Source organism: Spinacia oleracea, chromosome 6, assembly GCF_020520425.1.
Source record: "Spinacia oleracea cultivar Varoflay chromosome 6, BTI_SOV_V1, whole genome shotgun sequence".
Classification (NCBI taxonomy): Eukaryota; Viridiplantae; Streptophyta; class Magnoliopsida; order Caryophyllales; family Amaranthaceae; genus Spinacia; species Spinacia oleracea.
Genome location: NC_079492.1, coordinates 104,615,821 through 104,634,524, shown reverse-complemented (window position 1 = coordinate 104,634,524; position 18,704 = coordinate 104,615,821). Strand labels below are relative to the sequence as shown.

The 18,704-nt window shown below is 34.6% G+C and overlaps 1 protein-coding gene and 1 pseudogene across 1 annotated transcript; both read right to left on the bottom strand.

Moving 5' to 3' along the window:
• Nucleotides 1-549: 549 nt before the first annotated feature.
• LOC110787662 (uncharacterized) lies at nt 550-1,448 on the bottom strand. Its single transcript, XM_021992297.2, has 2 exons — nt 981-1,448; nt 550-882 (listed from the first exon to the last, which is right to left on the bottom strand). The coding sequence occupies exons 1-2, from the start codon at nt 1,353-1,355 to the stop codon at nt 712-714; spliced, it is 546 nt and encodes a 181-aa protein (XP_021847989.2). The 5' UTR covers nt 1,356-1,448; the 3' UTR covers nt 550-711.
• A 6,978-nt stretch (nt 1,449-8,426) lies between these two features.
• LOC110787671 (uncharacterized) lies at nt 8,427-15,545 on the bottom strand (annotated as a pseudogene).
• Between the last annotated feature and the right edge of the window lie 3,159 nt (nt 15,546-18,704).

Genomic DNA, 18,704 nt, shown 5'->3' with positions numbered 1-18,704 from the left:
CTGTAATACTGCATAAAAGGCTAAAATGTACACATCTGTGTGGTGAAGTTAATGACGATGGTTTTATAACATTTAGTCCGAATGATTTAAACTTTATGGGGCAATTATATCAGTAGATAGAGAAGGTGTCTAGAATCGACCATGGGAAACGCCAGAGTGCATTAGTACCAATGATTTCATACCGATACCAGTCCTCCCAAGGGTCTGTACATGAACCCATGATCTGGATTTGCGGATGAATCTCAAGGATGCACATGGAGACCTTGAAATAATTATTTCAAGTTGATTCCACTTGATAGTTGTTAGTTGAGTAATAGTTATTTCAAACTTGTTTTACTTTCAACGATAAGGCCTAATTAACTAACCATAGTTTTCATGGTAGCTTAGTCCCAACTCCAAGTGCTTAATGCCGCCCTTGAGACCGAACAAGAACTCATGATTCTGTGTGCATCTGGATCATCACTCCTAACCTAAGTTTATGGGTTGGTTAATCATCTAACTTTACAACAAACAGGTTATGTACAGCTTACACAGCAACAAGTGCAATACTTCATCACCAACAACTCCAAGGACCCCTTGATCATCATATACAACAACCAGCAATTTGAAACAACTTGTGAATGTGCTTACCGATTTAATTGAAGAAATTAGCCTCTAATGTTCAATACAATTGATTAAAAATGAACAAAAACCACTTACTTACTCAGAAAATCAAAAATTATCGTCTTCAAATTCATCAATCTTTTGACCAAAACCTCTAGGACCAGCTCTGGCTTTCACTTTGCCCTTCTTCCCGCCCTTCTTCTTTTTGGCTTCCTCTTCTTTCTCAAACTTCTCTTTCTCTCTCTTGGTCAGAAAATCTGTCACCGCAATGTATACAACCTGAATAAATTACAAACAAAAATAGTTAATTTCTAGACAAAATGAACCCAGAAAATAATGAATAATGAATAATGAATAATGAACTAATTAGTAATTACCCCAATTGTGAGGATGGAGAGGGCAAGAAAGGCGATGAACAAAAGAATTGAAATAACAGCTGAAACTCCATCGCCAACAGAAGTTGCAGCAGACACAATTTCCTGGGTAGTTTCAGATGGAATTACAGCAGCAGCATCTTCAGAGGAAGCAGCTGAAACTTTGAAATTTCTGGGTTTTTTGTGTTTGGATAAGGTGAGGTAGCGTGAAATGAGTGGTTGATATGGTGATGATTTGTTGTTTTTTGAATTGGATTGGAAATAATGGTGGTGTAGAAGTTTAGGTTGTTGGGTGGAAGTGAAGAGGAAGTTGTGTTTGTTGCTGTTGTTGTAATGATGAATTGGTGGTGACAAAGGGAGGAGATATGATGTTGCCATGATTCATTTGATAGTTTTCTCTCCTCCTTGGTTCATCAAACAAACATCTTTGCTCAGTTGGTACTTGTTTTTTTTTTTTTTTTTACAACACAATATTACAATATGTCAATATGATATAAGTGGAAATACAATTAGGCCCATTTCCTAGCAATGGCTACCAGATTATGGGCCTTAGCAACACAACTCCTTGAAAGTTTAACTAACTTACACAACAAAAGCTTGTTAGCATGTAAACGAAAATCTTCAATAATGTATGCGGTTGGCTGCTCACACAAGTTTGGCACATCAATCATTCTTTTCCAAAGATTTTTCCGCCAAGTCCACGCTGCATTTAGAAGCTTTCATATAATGATATAATAAACATTTTTTCACTTTGGGTAAATATTTCTTTTCCACCAAAATTACCAGAAAATACCCGGTTCAATAGGGCTTTTTGTGTCTCGTTGTAGCCAATATCCCAACCTGGCGGATGGGCGGTTATGGGGCGGCGCGGATTGAGTGACGGAATAGGTACCCTAAATTTTAATTTCAAACATAGTGTAAAAAGTTTTCTAAAAGTTAAAAAAATTTAAATTGGAGCCTTGGTTAAGGTAATGTGCTACAAAAGGTCTTGCGCGCACAAGGTGTACAATAAATTTATTGTACACCAAGATAACTTTTACCATTTTTTTGTAACTTTAACCTAGTTTTGATTAACTTTTATAAACGTTGATAGATAAAAATTTTAAAAGGTTAAATGATTAATTTTATACCTTATTAGTGATTTTGAAAAAATAAGTTTTATTAAAATGAAAAAATTTATCACTAAAAAAATAGATAACTTTTACATATATAAGCTTAACTTTTAAGCATTTTGAGTTAACTTTTACTCCGGTGTACAATATTTATTGTACAACCATTGTAAATAAGAATTTGTGAATGCGCTATTATACAAAGGGTATGGGTTCGAATTCCCTTACCAAGAAATTATGTTTTGCTTGATTTTCGGAGTGACAACTGTACTTTGACTTAGTATTTTTTTTCCCCTCATTTGAGACAGAGATCACTATGTTTAATTGCTCAGTGCTTGCAGTTGTGATTACGAGAATAGATGAATTTGGCCACTCTTCCTCGTAACCTCAAATGTGTAATGTTCATAACAGTGGTCTAATACTCAAATACATTACTCCCTCCGTTCTTAAATATTAGTCATGTTTTGACTTTTTAACTCATTTCAACTCAATATTTAAACGTAAATATCTCCAAATACGTATGTTAAAAAAATATAAAAATTTGATATTGTTAAACTACACATTAAGACGAAAAAAATAAGATTTCACATGAATATGTTTTGAAGTACGTATTGAAAATAAATGAGAAGATTCTCCTCAATTGTGAATAGTGTCAAAATTCCAAAGGGGACTAATATTCGAGATTACACATGTTTGATCTAATGATTGAGTATATATATCGCCTGCGTGGATTTTAGAATGCATGTAAACCAACATTAATTAATCAATATTTTTGGTTTATTAAATATAAAGGTAACTTTTAAGTATTTTGAGTGAACTTTTTATTCCGGCGTACAATATTTATTATACACTACTTATAAATAAGAAATAGTGTGTTGCCCGAGCTATATCTCGGGATGCTACTTTGAATAATATATGTATGTTCGACTTTTTTTTAATAAAAAAACTTGCGTAAAAGAAAATTGTTTTTATGTGTCGCAAATGGAAAATATATATATTCAAAAACCACAATATTATACACTACAAGAAATTGTACTATTAACGACGGGAAATCCCGTCGCTAAAGGTCAATAATTGTTAATTAACGACGGAATTTTCCGTCGCGAATCCGTCATAAAAGGGGGCCGTCGTTAATGGAAAATCCCGTCGTTAACCCGTCGTAAAATACATTTGCGACGGTTGTTCCCGTCTTTGTTGGGTTGTTATCCCCGTGGCAAAAGCCCTTTTGCGGGCTTTTGCGACGGGATTTTTACCCGTCGTTATTAGGTTGTCATAAAAGATACAAATTTTGTAGTGATACTTGCTAGTTATTTCTTTAACAAAATTTAAAGTGTCTTATATAACAATTGCATCGTGATAAGAGTAGTAGAATTAATCACTCATCTTTAAAGTTAAGCATATTTATAGTGTAATAAAGCACAACACATACTTGGCTAAGTTGGTAAGACTTATTATTTATAAACTTGTTTGTCACATGTTCAAATCTTTGTTTTAGCATATTTTTTGTTGTAATGATACTTGCTAAATATGTGACGTGGCATGGTTCTAGTGCTAAAACAGGGTGACACGTGGCACGTGTACTTTGTTCTAAACACCTTTTAATATATATATATGTATATATATACATATATATATATAATGTATATATATATATACATATATATATATATACATATATATATATATATATATATAGGGTCCCCCTCCAATGCGAAGATCACTAAAATGAGAAGAATGAGAAGTAATCTATACCGTCCAAACAAAAAAAATCCAACGGCGCGCGATCTGTCTGACTAAATGAAACATTAAGGGCAAATTAGTAATTTCTCCGCGTTGAATGACCTTCCCTCACAACGTGATTTTTCGGAATTCTTTCTCTCTCATCTTTCAGTTTTCTCTCTCCTCTCTTAAAACCTCTCCTGTGTTTCTTCGTGTTCTTCAAATTTGGAAATTCTCCTTGCAAATCTCAAGGTTTTTGGTGATCCTCGTCTTCTTCAGGTACGTATTTGATTTTTTTTGATATTTTTCAGTTTTTGCTACTTTAATTTCTCTCTTTTCGTTCAATTGCTCGATAGTTGTTCTTCATTTTCTTCAACTTACTTGATTCTCCTTGCATATCTCTTTAGCTTCTTTGCGATCTTTTTTCAATTCTCCAGGGTACGTTTTTGATTTTTTGTTTTTCTTAGTTTTTGCTGCTTTAATTTTTCTCTCTTCATTCAATTAGTATGTAATTGTTTTTCGATTTTTCTGATTATTTTGCTGTTGTTTTCGAAATTACAAATTGATTGCGAAATTGACTTGATTAGTAAATTTTGATTTCGAAATATATTGAATTGATTAGTAAATTCTGATTGCGAAATTATGTCAATTATTAACACCTTTATTAGGTTTGATTTGCTCATATTTTTTTGTTGGGGGGTTTGATTTTCTCATGTGCAAGTTTCTGGATATCAGTCATATCACAAATCGATTTGGTTCACCCTTAATTTTTTTTAGCAATGGATAGAAGAAAATAAATATTATTGTGTTGGGGCTTCTGTTTTTTTAGCATTGGCATATTATAGGATGAAGGGGAGAGAATTCAGTGCTTGTATAGAACATCTGGTGTTTATCTCTGGAGTCAATTATAGTGCTGTTGTATGTGATAATGTTATGCTGAGGTGCTGAAAATATGTGTTCATAATGAAGGTTCAGTTGGTTTGTATCAGAACAATCCACAAATAATGGAAATTTATCAAACTTTAATCAAAGAGAGCTGGGATTTTTCATATGTAGTTGATGTGGTGGTGGAATCAGGTCTTCATATGAGGGACTTGGAGATGGAAAGCAAAACATGGTGTTTGCAGGGTTATGTCTTGGAACCTTCAGTGTTTGACACGCTAGAGAAGTACGGCAAGCATATGCCATGGGAGAAGTCAGATAGACGACTCTTATTTGACTGCTTAATCTCAGGGCTTCTGGACATTTTCAAACCTTCTGTTGGCTTAAATACATGGAAACAACCTGTTACAAAAAGATTAAGTTAAAGGCAAAAATGTCAGGAGGGCATCGAGGAAGAACTATGGTCGTTGCTGGTGAACCAGCAACAGGAATTCAAGAGGGACTCATTTGAATATTTGATAAACTGTATATAAAAGAGATTGGATGGTTAGACTTAGAAGAAGATACAGATTTTATAGTACAAGAAATACAGAGTTTGCTGTTAGCCGAGTTTCTAGATACAGATTTTATGATTTTCTGGTTGCTGCTACTTCTAAGCGTTTCTGAAAAAATTTAAGTTTAGACAAAACATCGAAAGTTCGTATTGTGTTGGTACCAACATGAAGTAATTCCTATTAGCTCAATTGGTAGAGCTTTGTGCCATTGCACAATGATGTAGGTTCGAATCCTACATAGGCAACTCTTGTCTTTTGTTTATGATATTAGTTCTCCTACCGGACTATCCTACATCCATGATGTTCACTATACCAGTGATTCCAGTTCTCTGAGCTTCTTTGTTGAGTTCAACTCCTCTCTCAATACCCGACATAAGCTTTTGTGCATAAAAGGGGCTAACAGTAAAAAAATTTGCTCATTTGTGTAAACTATAAGAATTGAGCAAAAATATTTGCTTATTTGTGTAAACGATAAAAAATGAGCAAAAATATTTGCTCATTTGTGTAAAGTATAAGAAATGAGCAAAAATATTTGCTCATTTGTATAAACTATACAAATGAGCAAAATATTTGCTCATTTGTGTAAACGATAAAAAATGATCAATTTTTTTGAATGTTAAGTAATCTGAGATTTTAAAATATTTGCTCATTTAGACACGATGAGCAAAAGTTTTTAATATTAACAAACCCGAACTTTAAAATTTTATAAATGAGCAAAAATATTTGCTCATTTGTGTAAAGTATAAGAAATAAGCAAATATATTTGCTCATTTGTGTAAAGTATAAGAAATGAGCAAAAAAATTTGCTCATTTATGTAAACGATAAAAAATGAGCAAAAATATTTGCTCATTTGTGTAAACGATAAAAAATGAGCAAAAATATTTGCTCATTTATGTAAAATATAAAAAATGAGCAAATTTTTTGAATAATAAGTAATCTGAGATTTTAAAATATTTGCTCATTTAGACACAATGAACCGAAGTTTTGAATATTAACAAACCCGAACTTTAAAATTTTAAAAATGGGCAAAAATATTTGCTCATTTGTGTAAACTTATTAAAAATGAGAAAAAGTATTTTCTCATTTATGTAATTTATAAAAAAAATGAGCAAATGTTTTGAATGTAAAGTAATCGGAGATTTTAAAATATTTGCTCATTTAGACACAATGAGCAAAAGTTTTGAATATTAACAAACCCGAATTTTAAAATTTCAAAAATGAGCAAAAATATTTGCTCATTTGTGTGAACTATATAAAATGAGCAAAAATAGTTTTTCTCATTGTGTCTAAATGAGCAAATATTAAAGTTTGGATTTTAAAGTTTTTGCTCATTGTATCTAAATGAGAAAATATTAAAATACGAACTTTAAATTTTTGCTCATTGTGTCTAAATGAGCAAATATTATAAATCCAATTTTGAATTTTTGCTCATTGTTTTTAAATGAGTAAATATTAAAGTTCGGATTTTAAACATTTTCTCATTGGGTCTAAATGAGCAAATATTAAAATCCGAACTTTAAACTTTTGCTCATCATGTCTAAATGAGCAAATATTAAAGTTCGAATTTTAAAATATTTTTGCTCATTGTGTCTAAATGAGCAAATATTAAAGTTCAGATTTTAAAATTTTGCTCATTGTATCTAAATGAGCAAATATTAAAGTTCGGATTTTAAACATTTGCTCATTGTTTTTAAATGAGCAAATATTAAAGTTCGATTTTAAACTTTTGCTCATTGTGTCTAAATGAGCAAATATTATAGTTCCGATTTTAAAGTTTTGCTCATTGTGTCTAAATAAGCAAATATTAAAATTCGAACTTTAAACTTTTTCTCATTGTGTCTAAATGAGCAAATATTATAGTTTCAATTTTAGATTTTTGCTCATTGTTTTTAAATGAGTAAATATTAAAGTTCGGATTTTAAACATTTGCTCATTGGGTCTAAATGAGCAAATATTAAAGTTCGTATTTTAAACTTTTGTTCATTATATCTAAATGAGAAAATATTATAGTTTCTATTTGAAATTTTTGCTCATTGAGTCTAAATGAGCAAATATTAAAGTTCGGATGTTAAAATTTTGCTCATTGTGTCTAAATGAGCAAATATTAAAATTCGAACTTTAAACTTTTGCTCATTGTGTCTAAATGAGCAAATATTATAGTTTCAATTTGAAAATTTTCCTCATTGAGTCTAAATGAGCAAATATTAAAGTTCGGATGTTAAAATTTTGCTCATTGTGTGTAAATGAGCAAATATTAAAATCCGAACTCTAAACTTTTGCTCATTGTGTCTAAATGAGCAAACATTATAGTTTCCATTTAAATTTTTTGCTCATTGGGTCTAAATGAGCAAATATTAAAATTCGGATTTTAAAATTTTGCTCATTGTTTCGAAATGAGCAAGAAATGAGCAAATATTAAAGTTCGGATTTTAAATTTTTTGCTCATTGTGTCTAAATGAGTAAATATTAAAGTTCGAATTTTAAACATTTACTCGTTGTTTTTAAATGAGCAAATATTATAGTTTCGATTAAATGAGAAAATATTAAAGTTCGGTTTTTAAACTTTTGTTCATTATATCTAAATGAGCAAATATTATAGTTTCGATTTGAAAATTTTGCTCATTGAGTCTAAATGAGCAAATATTATAGTTCGGATGTTAAATTTTTTGCCATTGTGTATAAATGAGCAAATATTAAAATCCGAACTTTAAACTTTTGCTCATTGTGTCTAAATGAGCAAATATTATAGTTTCCATTTAAAATTTTTGCTCATTGAGTCTAAATGAGCAAATATTAAAGTTCGGATTTTAAAATTTTGCTCATTGTTTCTAAATGAGCAAATATTGGTATACATGAATGCTTTGTAGAGTACTTCCTCTGTTTCTTTAGTTCTTCCATATTGAATTAGCATGTTTGCCACCTTGTGAGTTATGGTATGGTATATTGGTATACCTGTTGTATAAGAGACTGTCAAGTTAAGCTAGCAAATAACAGGTTGTTGGGTTAACTTCCTCTGGAGAACTTGTATTGCTTCACTTTCTCTGGAGAACTTGTACTGCTTCACTTCCTGTTTGTGTGCTACTGAAAGTGCACCATATGCTCCATGTAGATGAATGCCCTTGGTGTAATACCGCATCCGAATTCTGTCATGCCCTATTTCAATTCCCTGCTGCAGTAACTCCCCTTAACTCCAGGAAGTATCGTCCAGACTATAGTTGCATAGATTTCTTAAAATCCTTGCTGCATTTAGACGAACAAGTGGAATTTCTAGTGCTTTGACAAGCTTCTGTAGCGCGCCTAGTTTCAAGATACAGTTACAGTTTTGCTTGCTCTCCAATGCAAGCATGACTAATGCTTCACCAGCTGCAGTTCTAACATATACCTGAGCTATAGGCATCCCATCTTTGAAGAATATATTGAGCAACTCCTTAAGAAATCCTTATGTGCCTCCGATCCTTTCTATCGCGTCATCTTCCATTGCTAAACTTGTTAGTATTTCAATCCCGAGGTTTTGCAGATCAGGATACTTCTCTCCATGCCTTAGTATGTCTCTGATGTTGTTGAATGTGAAAACAATCTCTGAAATTTCTTTACGAAGCTGTTTCCCTGTGCTACCTGTTGTACTCGCTAGCATTTTTATAACTTGCAGGGACCTCTTTATTGTTTGAATTTGAGATGCTGCGATATGATCATCCTTCAATAAACTCTCTTCAGCACATGTGAAGTCTATGATTTTCGGTAAGAGACCTCTTGTATTCCCTATTTTCCCGCACTTGTCATGGTCTCGAGCAAGCTTCTTGAGAAGTAGTAATCCTAGATGATTGAATGTCCAGAAACCATAATGCTCATGATCAGCAATAATACATTTCTCACCAGCTTCATCGAGTGCTGAATTTGAGGTCTTGCTAACATAAAGAAGGGATGAAATCGATTTCAAAGCACCAGGAATTCCTGCAACTCGAATGGAATTTTGTTTTTCCTGCTAGTTTTGACAAGATTTCTGCTGCCGACTGTCTGATATCCTCTTCTTCATAGTCCTTCCAGTTCAACATCTCTACTAATCTTTCAACTGCTGAGGAAGTGATTCCTATTTTCTGTAGTGTCATCAGAAAATCGCTTATTCCCTGCAAAGCTTCGAAGGATCCGAGCTCCCATAAGCTGCTCTTCTAGTGAATTTGAAGCCTGAAGTTCCATGGAAAAAGACACCATATCCATCTTCAACCCATTGAAAACATTCAAAAGTATTTTCTCATTTGTGTAAATTAAAAAAAAAAAGCAAATTTTTTTAATGTTAAGTAATCTGAAATTTTAAAATATTTGCTCATTTAGACACAATGAGAAAAAGTTTTGAACATTAACTAGGGGTGCTTATGAGCTCAGCGAACTCGCGAGCTACTCGAACCCGACTCGGTCAAAACTCGACTCGAATCAGCTCGACTCGAGCTCGAGATCGACTCGAAAATTTAACGAGTCGAGTCGAGCAACTTGATACTCGACTCGAAAAGCTCGAGAAGCTCGAATTATATATATATATAATATAATATTTTATTAAAATAGAAATTTTTTATTTTATCATTTTTATTCATCATTTTATGTTTTTTTGTTCCTTAAAAAATATACTTGTTTTTTTTCTTCCTAAAATGGATGACTAAATTATTAAGGACAAAAAAAAATCGAAATCGTCCATCTAAATTACACTATTTGTCAGCCAAAAAAATTTATATAGTTACTCCAACATTGGTATATAGATGAGGGAGGAAAGAAGGAAATAATTATATTCATTTTGTCCCACATAGGTAAATAAGTGAGGGAGGAAAGAAAGAAAAGTTATATTATCTTTGTCCCACATTGATAAATAAGTGAGGGAGGAAAGAAGGAAAGGGTTATAAGTATTACTCTTTGAGTGTGAAAGTGTACAAATCACTTCCATTGGGCTTTCATATGGGCTAATGGATATAATGATTTGGGGTATAAACTTATTTTTTATAAGATTTGAACGTGATTCAAGTCGAGTTTGAGCTCAATTAAGGTTTTCATATTGGGTTTTGAGCTCGAGCTTGAGTTTTCGAGCTAATTTCGAGCCGATTTCGAGTCGAGTTCGAGATTGGGTTTAGTTTTCGAGTTTGAGTCGAGTTTGAAAATTTTAAGCTCGTGAGTTTTCGAGTCGAGTCGAGCTTGACTATAAGTTTTCGAGTTCGAGTCGAGCTTAGCTAAACTCGAGCTCGACTCGGCTCATTAGCATCCCTAACATTAACAAACACAAACTTTAAAATTTTAAAAATGAGCAAAAATATTTGCTAATTTGGGTAAACTATAAAAAGTGAGCAAATTTATTTGCTCATTCAGACACGATGAGCAAAAGTTTTCAATATTAACAAATCCGAACTTTAAAATTTTAAAAATGAGCAAAAATATTTGCTCATTTGTATAAACAATAAAAAATGAGCAAAAAGTAAAGATTAACCTACGTGGGATTCGAACCCAGATCTTTTGTGCATTTGCACAATGCTCTACCTATTGAGCTAGTAGGCTAGTGTTTTTAAATAGAATCAACAAAAGTAAAACAAAAACCAAAAAAAGTAAATAAAAATAATTCGAAAACTTACAGCAACAACAACATAAGAACCAACAAGGCCAGAAGTCAATGCCGGTCCAAGTTGACAAAAAACAGCAGCAAGGTATACCTGAGATCATGGCTGCCAATCTTTCATGCCCTTCTGCGATGACATGAAAGGGCGTGGTTATCACTCATCAGTCCATGCATCTACAGGAAAATTTTGGATCCCAGTCACTAGATTCTCCTGTTGCAACTATTGTACCATCAATTACCATGTCTAGTTATCAATGCACCTAAGCTCAAGTACTTGTCCATCTCTAGAACGTTTCAGTCTGTCTGTCTCAATGGTTCTGAAAGTCTCCTGTCAGTTTCAATCTTTTTAGCCAAACTGGTTCAGAATCCTAATAAGACAAGGACACAAGAGTTGATCCAATTTCTTGCAACTGTTTGTAAACTTGAATATCTTTGTTTTACAAGGTACTTTATCAAGGTCAGTTCAGATATCCTTTCTTGCTCGTTTCCATTTGTATATGTTTTCAACTTTAATGAAAACATTCAATCTTGATTCGATCTGCATTGTGGATCAAAGATGTTGGTTGCAGGTGGTGTATCAACAATTCTTCCTGTGACCACCTTTACACATGTCAGAAATTTGCGGCTAACAGCTCTTCACTCCTGGAAGGAACTGTCCTGTGTTGTTGCCATAATTCGAAGTTGTCCTAACGTTGAAAAAAATACATATATCAGTAAGTATCATTATCAGGATTATTTGAGTTACTCTTACATGTTCCTGTTCTACTAAAACATGTGATTATTTGGCTAGCTAGTCGTATTTTTAAGGCATCACAAAAAAATGTTGCTTGACAGCTTCGTCTTTTGGTTAAAAGAGAAAAAATGTTGCTACACATTTTGTCTAAGAAAAAAATCTACATAATCTAAAATTTTCTGCCTGTGTGGATTAATCTAATGGTGAAGGGTATGACGGAATCTCTTCTTGTCCTGTAAAAGAGTATTATAGCTAAAACCCTTTATGAGAAACAGTAAAAAGTAGTTCTCAAGTTTATAATTTCTTACTGATTTCATCAACGATAAGTAGGAACCATGAAAGTGTAGTCTATCAATAACAAATTAACAATACTAACAGTGTAGCACTGAAAAAGATTCTAGTAACTAATACATTCATCTGATCTGTCAATCCAAAGATTCTAGTAACCGATGCATTCATCTTGTAAAATTTCAAACAAAAGATTCCAGTAACAAAAATTTCAAACAAAATCTCCTTGTAAAATCAAGCAACTGTGTGAAGTGTCTAAGAACCACTCAAAGGATCCATGTGTATATATATAAGCTAATAAGAAGAAAGAATCCCACTCAAATATTACCTGCTGCAAAATACTTCCAGCTTAAATTCTCTGAGGAATTGATCTCCTGCTCAGGTCCTTCCTTTCTCGCATTATTCTGCGATCCCATGAACCGTGACCAACAAAATTGAACTGAATAAGAAATCATAAATCTTCATAATCATAAACACATAAAAAAAACTTTGAATTTACTATCCAATTTGAGTTAATTGCACCAAAATTCGACATACTGCAAAAATCAATCACAACACTACTTAATTGCACCAAAATTCGACCTAAATTAACAATTAGAGAAAGAAAGAACAATTTAACCAATAAATCATGAAGTGAACATTAAATCTCAACAAAATTGTAATAAAACTCAAAATACAACCCTACAATTTCATAAATTAGCAAAGAATCACTCACCAATTGCAATAAAGGAGACAAAGCATAATTGATGGCATCGTAGAGATGGCGGCGGCGTGTGGTTGCAGCAGGTGAGGACACGGTGACTGTGGCGGTGGCGAGAGAGAATCACGAAGGGAGAGTGAAAATGGAGGAGAGAGAATCACGAAGGAGATGGAGAGCGAAAATGGAGGAGCTCCTGAAAGTGAAGCACGAGGAGAGAGAAAATGGAGCACATTTCTGGAAATCAGGAGAGCGGATTATATTTGTTCATATTTCTTTCCAATATTACGATCTTGCCATTACTAAAACGCGAAATCAGATATTAGAGCTGTCAGATCTAATTACATTGAACACATAAGACTGCTTCTCATTCTTCTCATTTTAAGTTCCCTTCTCATTTGAGTGCAAATATATATATATATACATATATATATATATATATATATATATATATATATATATATATAGGGGAGGGATTTGGTAAGAACACCTCTTTTTTTAAGAACACTTATTACGGTAAGAACACTTTCACACTCTCTATGTTCTAAATTTTTTCAAGCATGGTCTAAATTTTGTTAACCATATTCTAAAATTGTTCAAAAATGTTCTAAATTTGTTCAACCATGTTCTAAAATTATTGAAGCATGTTCTAAATTTATTTAACCATGTTCTAAATTTTCAAGCTCATGTTCAAAATTTATTTGACGATGTTCCAAATTTGTTCGACGATGTTCTAAATTTGTTCAACCATGTTCTAAATTTATTCGACGATGTTCTAAAATTTTTCAACCATATTCTAAATTTATTCAAACATGTTCTAAATTTAGAACAAGTCAACACATATACATATATAAATGTTCTAAATTTTCAAGCTCGTGTTCTAAATTTATTCAAGCATGTTCTAAATTTATTCAATGATGTTCTAAATTTGTTCAACCATATTTTAAATTTATTCAACCATGTTCTAAATTTATTCAAGCATTTTCTAATTTTATTCAACCCTGTTCTATATTTTCAAGCTCATGTTCTAAATTAATTCAAGCATTTTCTGAAATTATTCAACCATGTTCTCAATTTTCAAGCTCATGTTATAAATTTATTCAACCATGCTCTAATTTTATTCAACCATGTTCTAAATTTGTCTAACAATGTTCTAAATTTAGAACATGGAACCTAGCCACACATATACATATATACTTGTTTTGAAATTTCAAGCTCATGTTCTAAATTAATTCAAGCATGTTCTAAAATTATTAAACATTTTATAAATTTATTCAACCATGTTCTAAATCCAATCAAGCATGTTCTAAATTAATTCAAGCATGTTCTAAAATTATTAAACATGTTATAAATTTATTTAACCATGTTCTAACTTTAGTCAACGGTGTTTCAAAATTTATTCAAGCATGTTCTAACTTTATTCAAAAGTGTTCAAAATTTATTCAAGCATTTCTAAATCCATTCAAGCATGTTATAAATTCATTCAAACATGTTCTAAAATTATTAAACATGTTATAAATTTATTCAAGCATGTCCTAACTTTATACAAGCATGTTCTAACTTTATTCAAGCATGTTTTAACTTTATTCAAGCACATTCGAACTTTATTCAAGCATGTTCTAACTTTAATCAAATATATTCTAAATTTATTCAAGCATGTACTAAATTTATTCAACCGTGTTCCAATTTTATTCAAACATGTTCTAACTTCATCAAACAGTGTTCTAAATCTCGATATACGTTCAAACGAGATCTGATTCGCGGCCACCAAAATTGAAATTGATTTTAATTTTTGAATTGAGAAATCGATTGATTTTGGAATCGAAGAAATCGATTGAGTTTAGCATCTCAGAAAATATCAATCGACTGATTTTATAATCGAAGAAAATATCAATCGACTTATTTTAGAATCGAAGAAGTCAGACAGAAATCGAAATCGAAATCGAAGAAATCTTACAGAAATCGAAATCCAAATCGAATTACCAGCAGTTAAATCGATTGATAAACCGATTTCGATTTTCTGGTTTGGCGACTGCGATTAGAATTGCAGCGAGTGGCGGCGAGTGGAGATCAGAGATCGGCGGCGAGCAGAGATCAAAGAGCGATGGAGAGCGACGATCAGAGAGCGGCGGTGAGCCGGATGTTGGTGGTGGTTACGAGCGATTTCGAACACCAGATTTCGAACACCAACAATTTCGATTTCAAACAACAGCGAATTGATGCGACTGGCGGCGATTGAATTACGGCGATTTAATTGTTGCGACTGGTGGCGGCAAAAGACAAACATCGTTGGCAGAGAGAGGCGAGTAGTGGCGAGAGGAGAGAAGAAGCGGCGGCGAGAGGAGAGAAGAAGCGACGACGAGAGGCGAGCAGTGGCGGCGGCTAGCGGGACGACGATCAGTGAGGAAGATTGTTGGTGGTGTTCGAATAGGAGAGAGAGGGGAATTGAAGAGAGGGAAAGAGTGCCAAAAATAATGAAAAAAGTGAAAAAATAATTAAATTCATTTATTTGTTTATAAAAATTACGAAAATGCCATTATTAGAAAGTGTTCTTACCGCAAGAAGTGTTCTTACGGGAGCCTTTCTCTCTCTCTCTCTCTCTCTCTCTCTCTCTCTCTCTCTATATATATATATATATATATATATATATATATATATATATATATATACCCTCACAGTGTGGACTCCACTAGGGACAATATTGAAATAATATGTGCAAGGAGTGCGTCGGTGAGGAAGCCTTATAGCAGAAATCAAATGCTACGCCATAATTTTTTCCATATTAAGTTGGGACAACCTGAATATTCATTGTGACGAATGATCCGCGACAGAACCGCATAAACGAATCTTGGCTTCCTTGGCATATTACATCTCGGAAGTCCAGACTAAGGACACCTATCCACCCGGGGGTGCACGCGCTTCGGATGTTATCCACTCGATGAATTCTCAATGTAGCACATCCACCAAAACTAAACTGCTTATCTCCTAGGTCCATTCACGGTATATGCCACTCCAGCACGTACCAGATAGGCCTTGATAAAATTCGTCATGAACCTGGCTACTCTGACAAGGGCCTATTGGGGAATTAGCGATAGGTTTGGTACACTTTGACACCCAAGCCTTTTGAACCTTAGAGACTAGCATAAACTAAGTGTGCATTATACCTGAAATCATGCTCGTTGTTAGTTTGATGTAAATTTTTATGTGCTATGTGAACTAATCAACCAGACGCTTAGTTTAAGGTCAACCATGCTTATCAAACTCCTAAAACATACTCTAAACGTCGAAACAATATTAAGGCTACGAATCATAAACAAAATTCCGCAGTTAGGAGCCCAACGCTAGAAAAAAGTAGCGTAGCCCTGACCTGCGCTAGAAAATTCCAGCGCTAGGAAGCTGGGCGCAAGAAAATTATAGCGCACACGACGAGGAAAAGAAAAGTAATCACAATAGTCAGCGCACCAAAATCCAAAGCTGACCAGGCCTGCGCTGGAAAATTCCAGCGCTGCCCTTTCGTGCGCTGGAATTTTCCAGCGTACACTCACTTTTCCTCGCATTTGAATTACTTACCAGAAATCGAAAATTCAGAACCTAATATATCGTGCAACCAATTCTAAAGACCAAAATACGCATTTACCTTAAAACACTACGTAGGTCTTGCTAAAAATACCCATTCCGGAATGCATATTCAAAACTGCGCCGAAGGTACTTCCACGGAATTGAAGTCTCCTTAAGTCAAAATTAAATGAAAATCCGCATTAGCTTTTACCAATCCAACCCAAAGGCCAGTACGCGCAAATTACTTATCACTTGCGTTGGAATGCCGAATGTTTGAGCGCACGAACGCTCCAACGAAGGGTCCAGTTTGGTAAAATTCAAAGCCACGGAGTAAAACTGACTGAAAGAAAAAATCTGCACAAATGCCTGCAAGCGCTAGAAATTTCCAGCGCTCCACAGGCAAGCGCTAGAAAAGTTAAGCGCTGAAATATTCCAGCGCAGCTGGCTTCATCTTTGACAATTTTCGCGTACTCTGGCCTAACTTAAAAAACGACTCGTAAAGTAATCGTTGGCTTACCAACGATACTTATGAGTGGCATAACACCATTCAAGCTAAAAATTAAATATTCTGACGTTCACTTGAGTTGTCTTTGAGAAAACTACCCTTGCCCAAGAAATTGAGCCATTCCGAGTCAGTATTAAGTTTGTATCCTAAAGTAAACCAATCCGTCATCCTAAATAGTTGTCTTGTAACGTACGGCTAATTCTACTACTTGGCGCTAAATCAACACATCCCTTGCAAAAAAATACTTCGTCGCCCCCATGATCCCTAACCAAGGACAACCCCCGACGGAGGATAAATACCTAATGATGGCCTCGAGCCACAACTCGACAAGGCCAATCACCCCCGAAAGTGCACCCAAACTCAGAACAAGGATCCTACCTGCCCGTGACACTCAAAATGACGAATGTCTGGATCAGCATGCCCTCGGGCTACTATTCAGACTCGAAAGACGCCCCACTAAGGGAAAAGCCGAAACAACGACTCTGGTACTGCAAGATGAGGAATTTGATCCCACCAAGCTGATTATACCCTCTCCGAACCCGACCGCACAACTTAACCATGGCTGGCGCAAGACCTTCAAATGGACCTACGCCAAAGGAATAAATTTTAAAGTTTTCGCCGGAGAAGGCCAAATATTCGACGAGTCTGAATCAGAATTTGAGTCCAACTGTGATGAATGCATGAATGCCCTTAAATCTAGCATAGATCCTAAGACTTCCACCCCGAAAGATCTCTTCAATGTAATGGTTAACGATTCTAATAAAATGAGTACAATTCGCGAGTATACGCCCCCTGAAAGTATGAACAAACAAAATGAATGCCTTACCAGTAACGAAACTGAAAACGAATATAATGAATTAATCAGCGACGCAAATGAGAAAGAATATGAAACTCCCATAATTGAGGACACTGGATCAGTAAACATTGGAACTGAGGAAGATCCTAAGATAATAAAAATTGGTTTAACTTTAACTCTTGCTGAAAAGGCCGACCTTATCTCCACCCTTAAAAATTTATAGGTGTCTTTGGAAGGTCCTACAAAGATATGCCGGGATAGAACGAGAAATTGCCGAACATAAAATACCGCTGGATCCTAAACTGACACCGGTAAAACAAAAACTACGAAAGCTTAAACCCGAAATAGCTCTAAAAATCAAGGAAGAAGTCACAAAACAGCTAGACGCAGGATTCATTAAAGTATCCAATTATCTAGAGTGGGTGGCTAATGTAGTCCCAGTGTCCAAAAAAGACGGACGAGTACGAATGTGCGTAGACTTCCACGATCTTAACAAAGCCAGTCCCAAGGACGACTTCCCACTACCACACATCGATATACTGGTAGATAATACTGCAGAGCATGCGCTTCTCTCCTTTATGGATGGGTACAGTGGCTACAATCAAATCCTCATGGCCGAAGAGGACATGGAAAAAAACCACCTTCATCACCCCTTGGGGCACATACTGTTACACCGTTATGCCATTCGGGCTGAAAAACACAAGGGTCACCTATCAACGGACGACCACCACGTTACTCCACGACATGATGCATAAAGAAATAGAATTCTATGTAGGCGACATGATAGTCAAATCCAAGGACCGGCAAGGTCATTTACCGGCCCTAAGGAAATTCTTCACCAGAATCTTGAAATACAACATGTGACTAAACCCGCAGAAGTGCACGTTTAGAGTAACTTCAGGCAAGTTGCTCGGATACGTAGTTAGCACACGGGGCATCGAGATTGATCCATCCAAGATCAATGCCATAACCGAAATGCCACCGCCAAAGTTCGAGAAACAGATCCGGGGCTTCTTGGGCAAACTGCAGCACACTAGTAGGTTCATTTACAAACTTACTATGACGTGCGAACCCATCTTCAAAAAACTCAAAAAAGAGGACAAACCTGAATGGGACGAACAATGTCAAGAGGCCTTTGATAAAATCAAAGAATATCTAAGTAACCCTCCAGTTCTATCCCCACCAAGGCCAGGCATTTCCCTACGCCTCTATCTAACGGTCACTGACACAGTCGCGGGTGCAATGCTCTCGCAAAATGTAGAAGGTTCCGAATAAGGCATCTACTACTTGAGCAA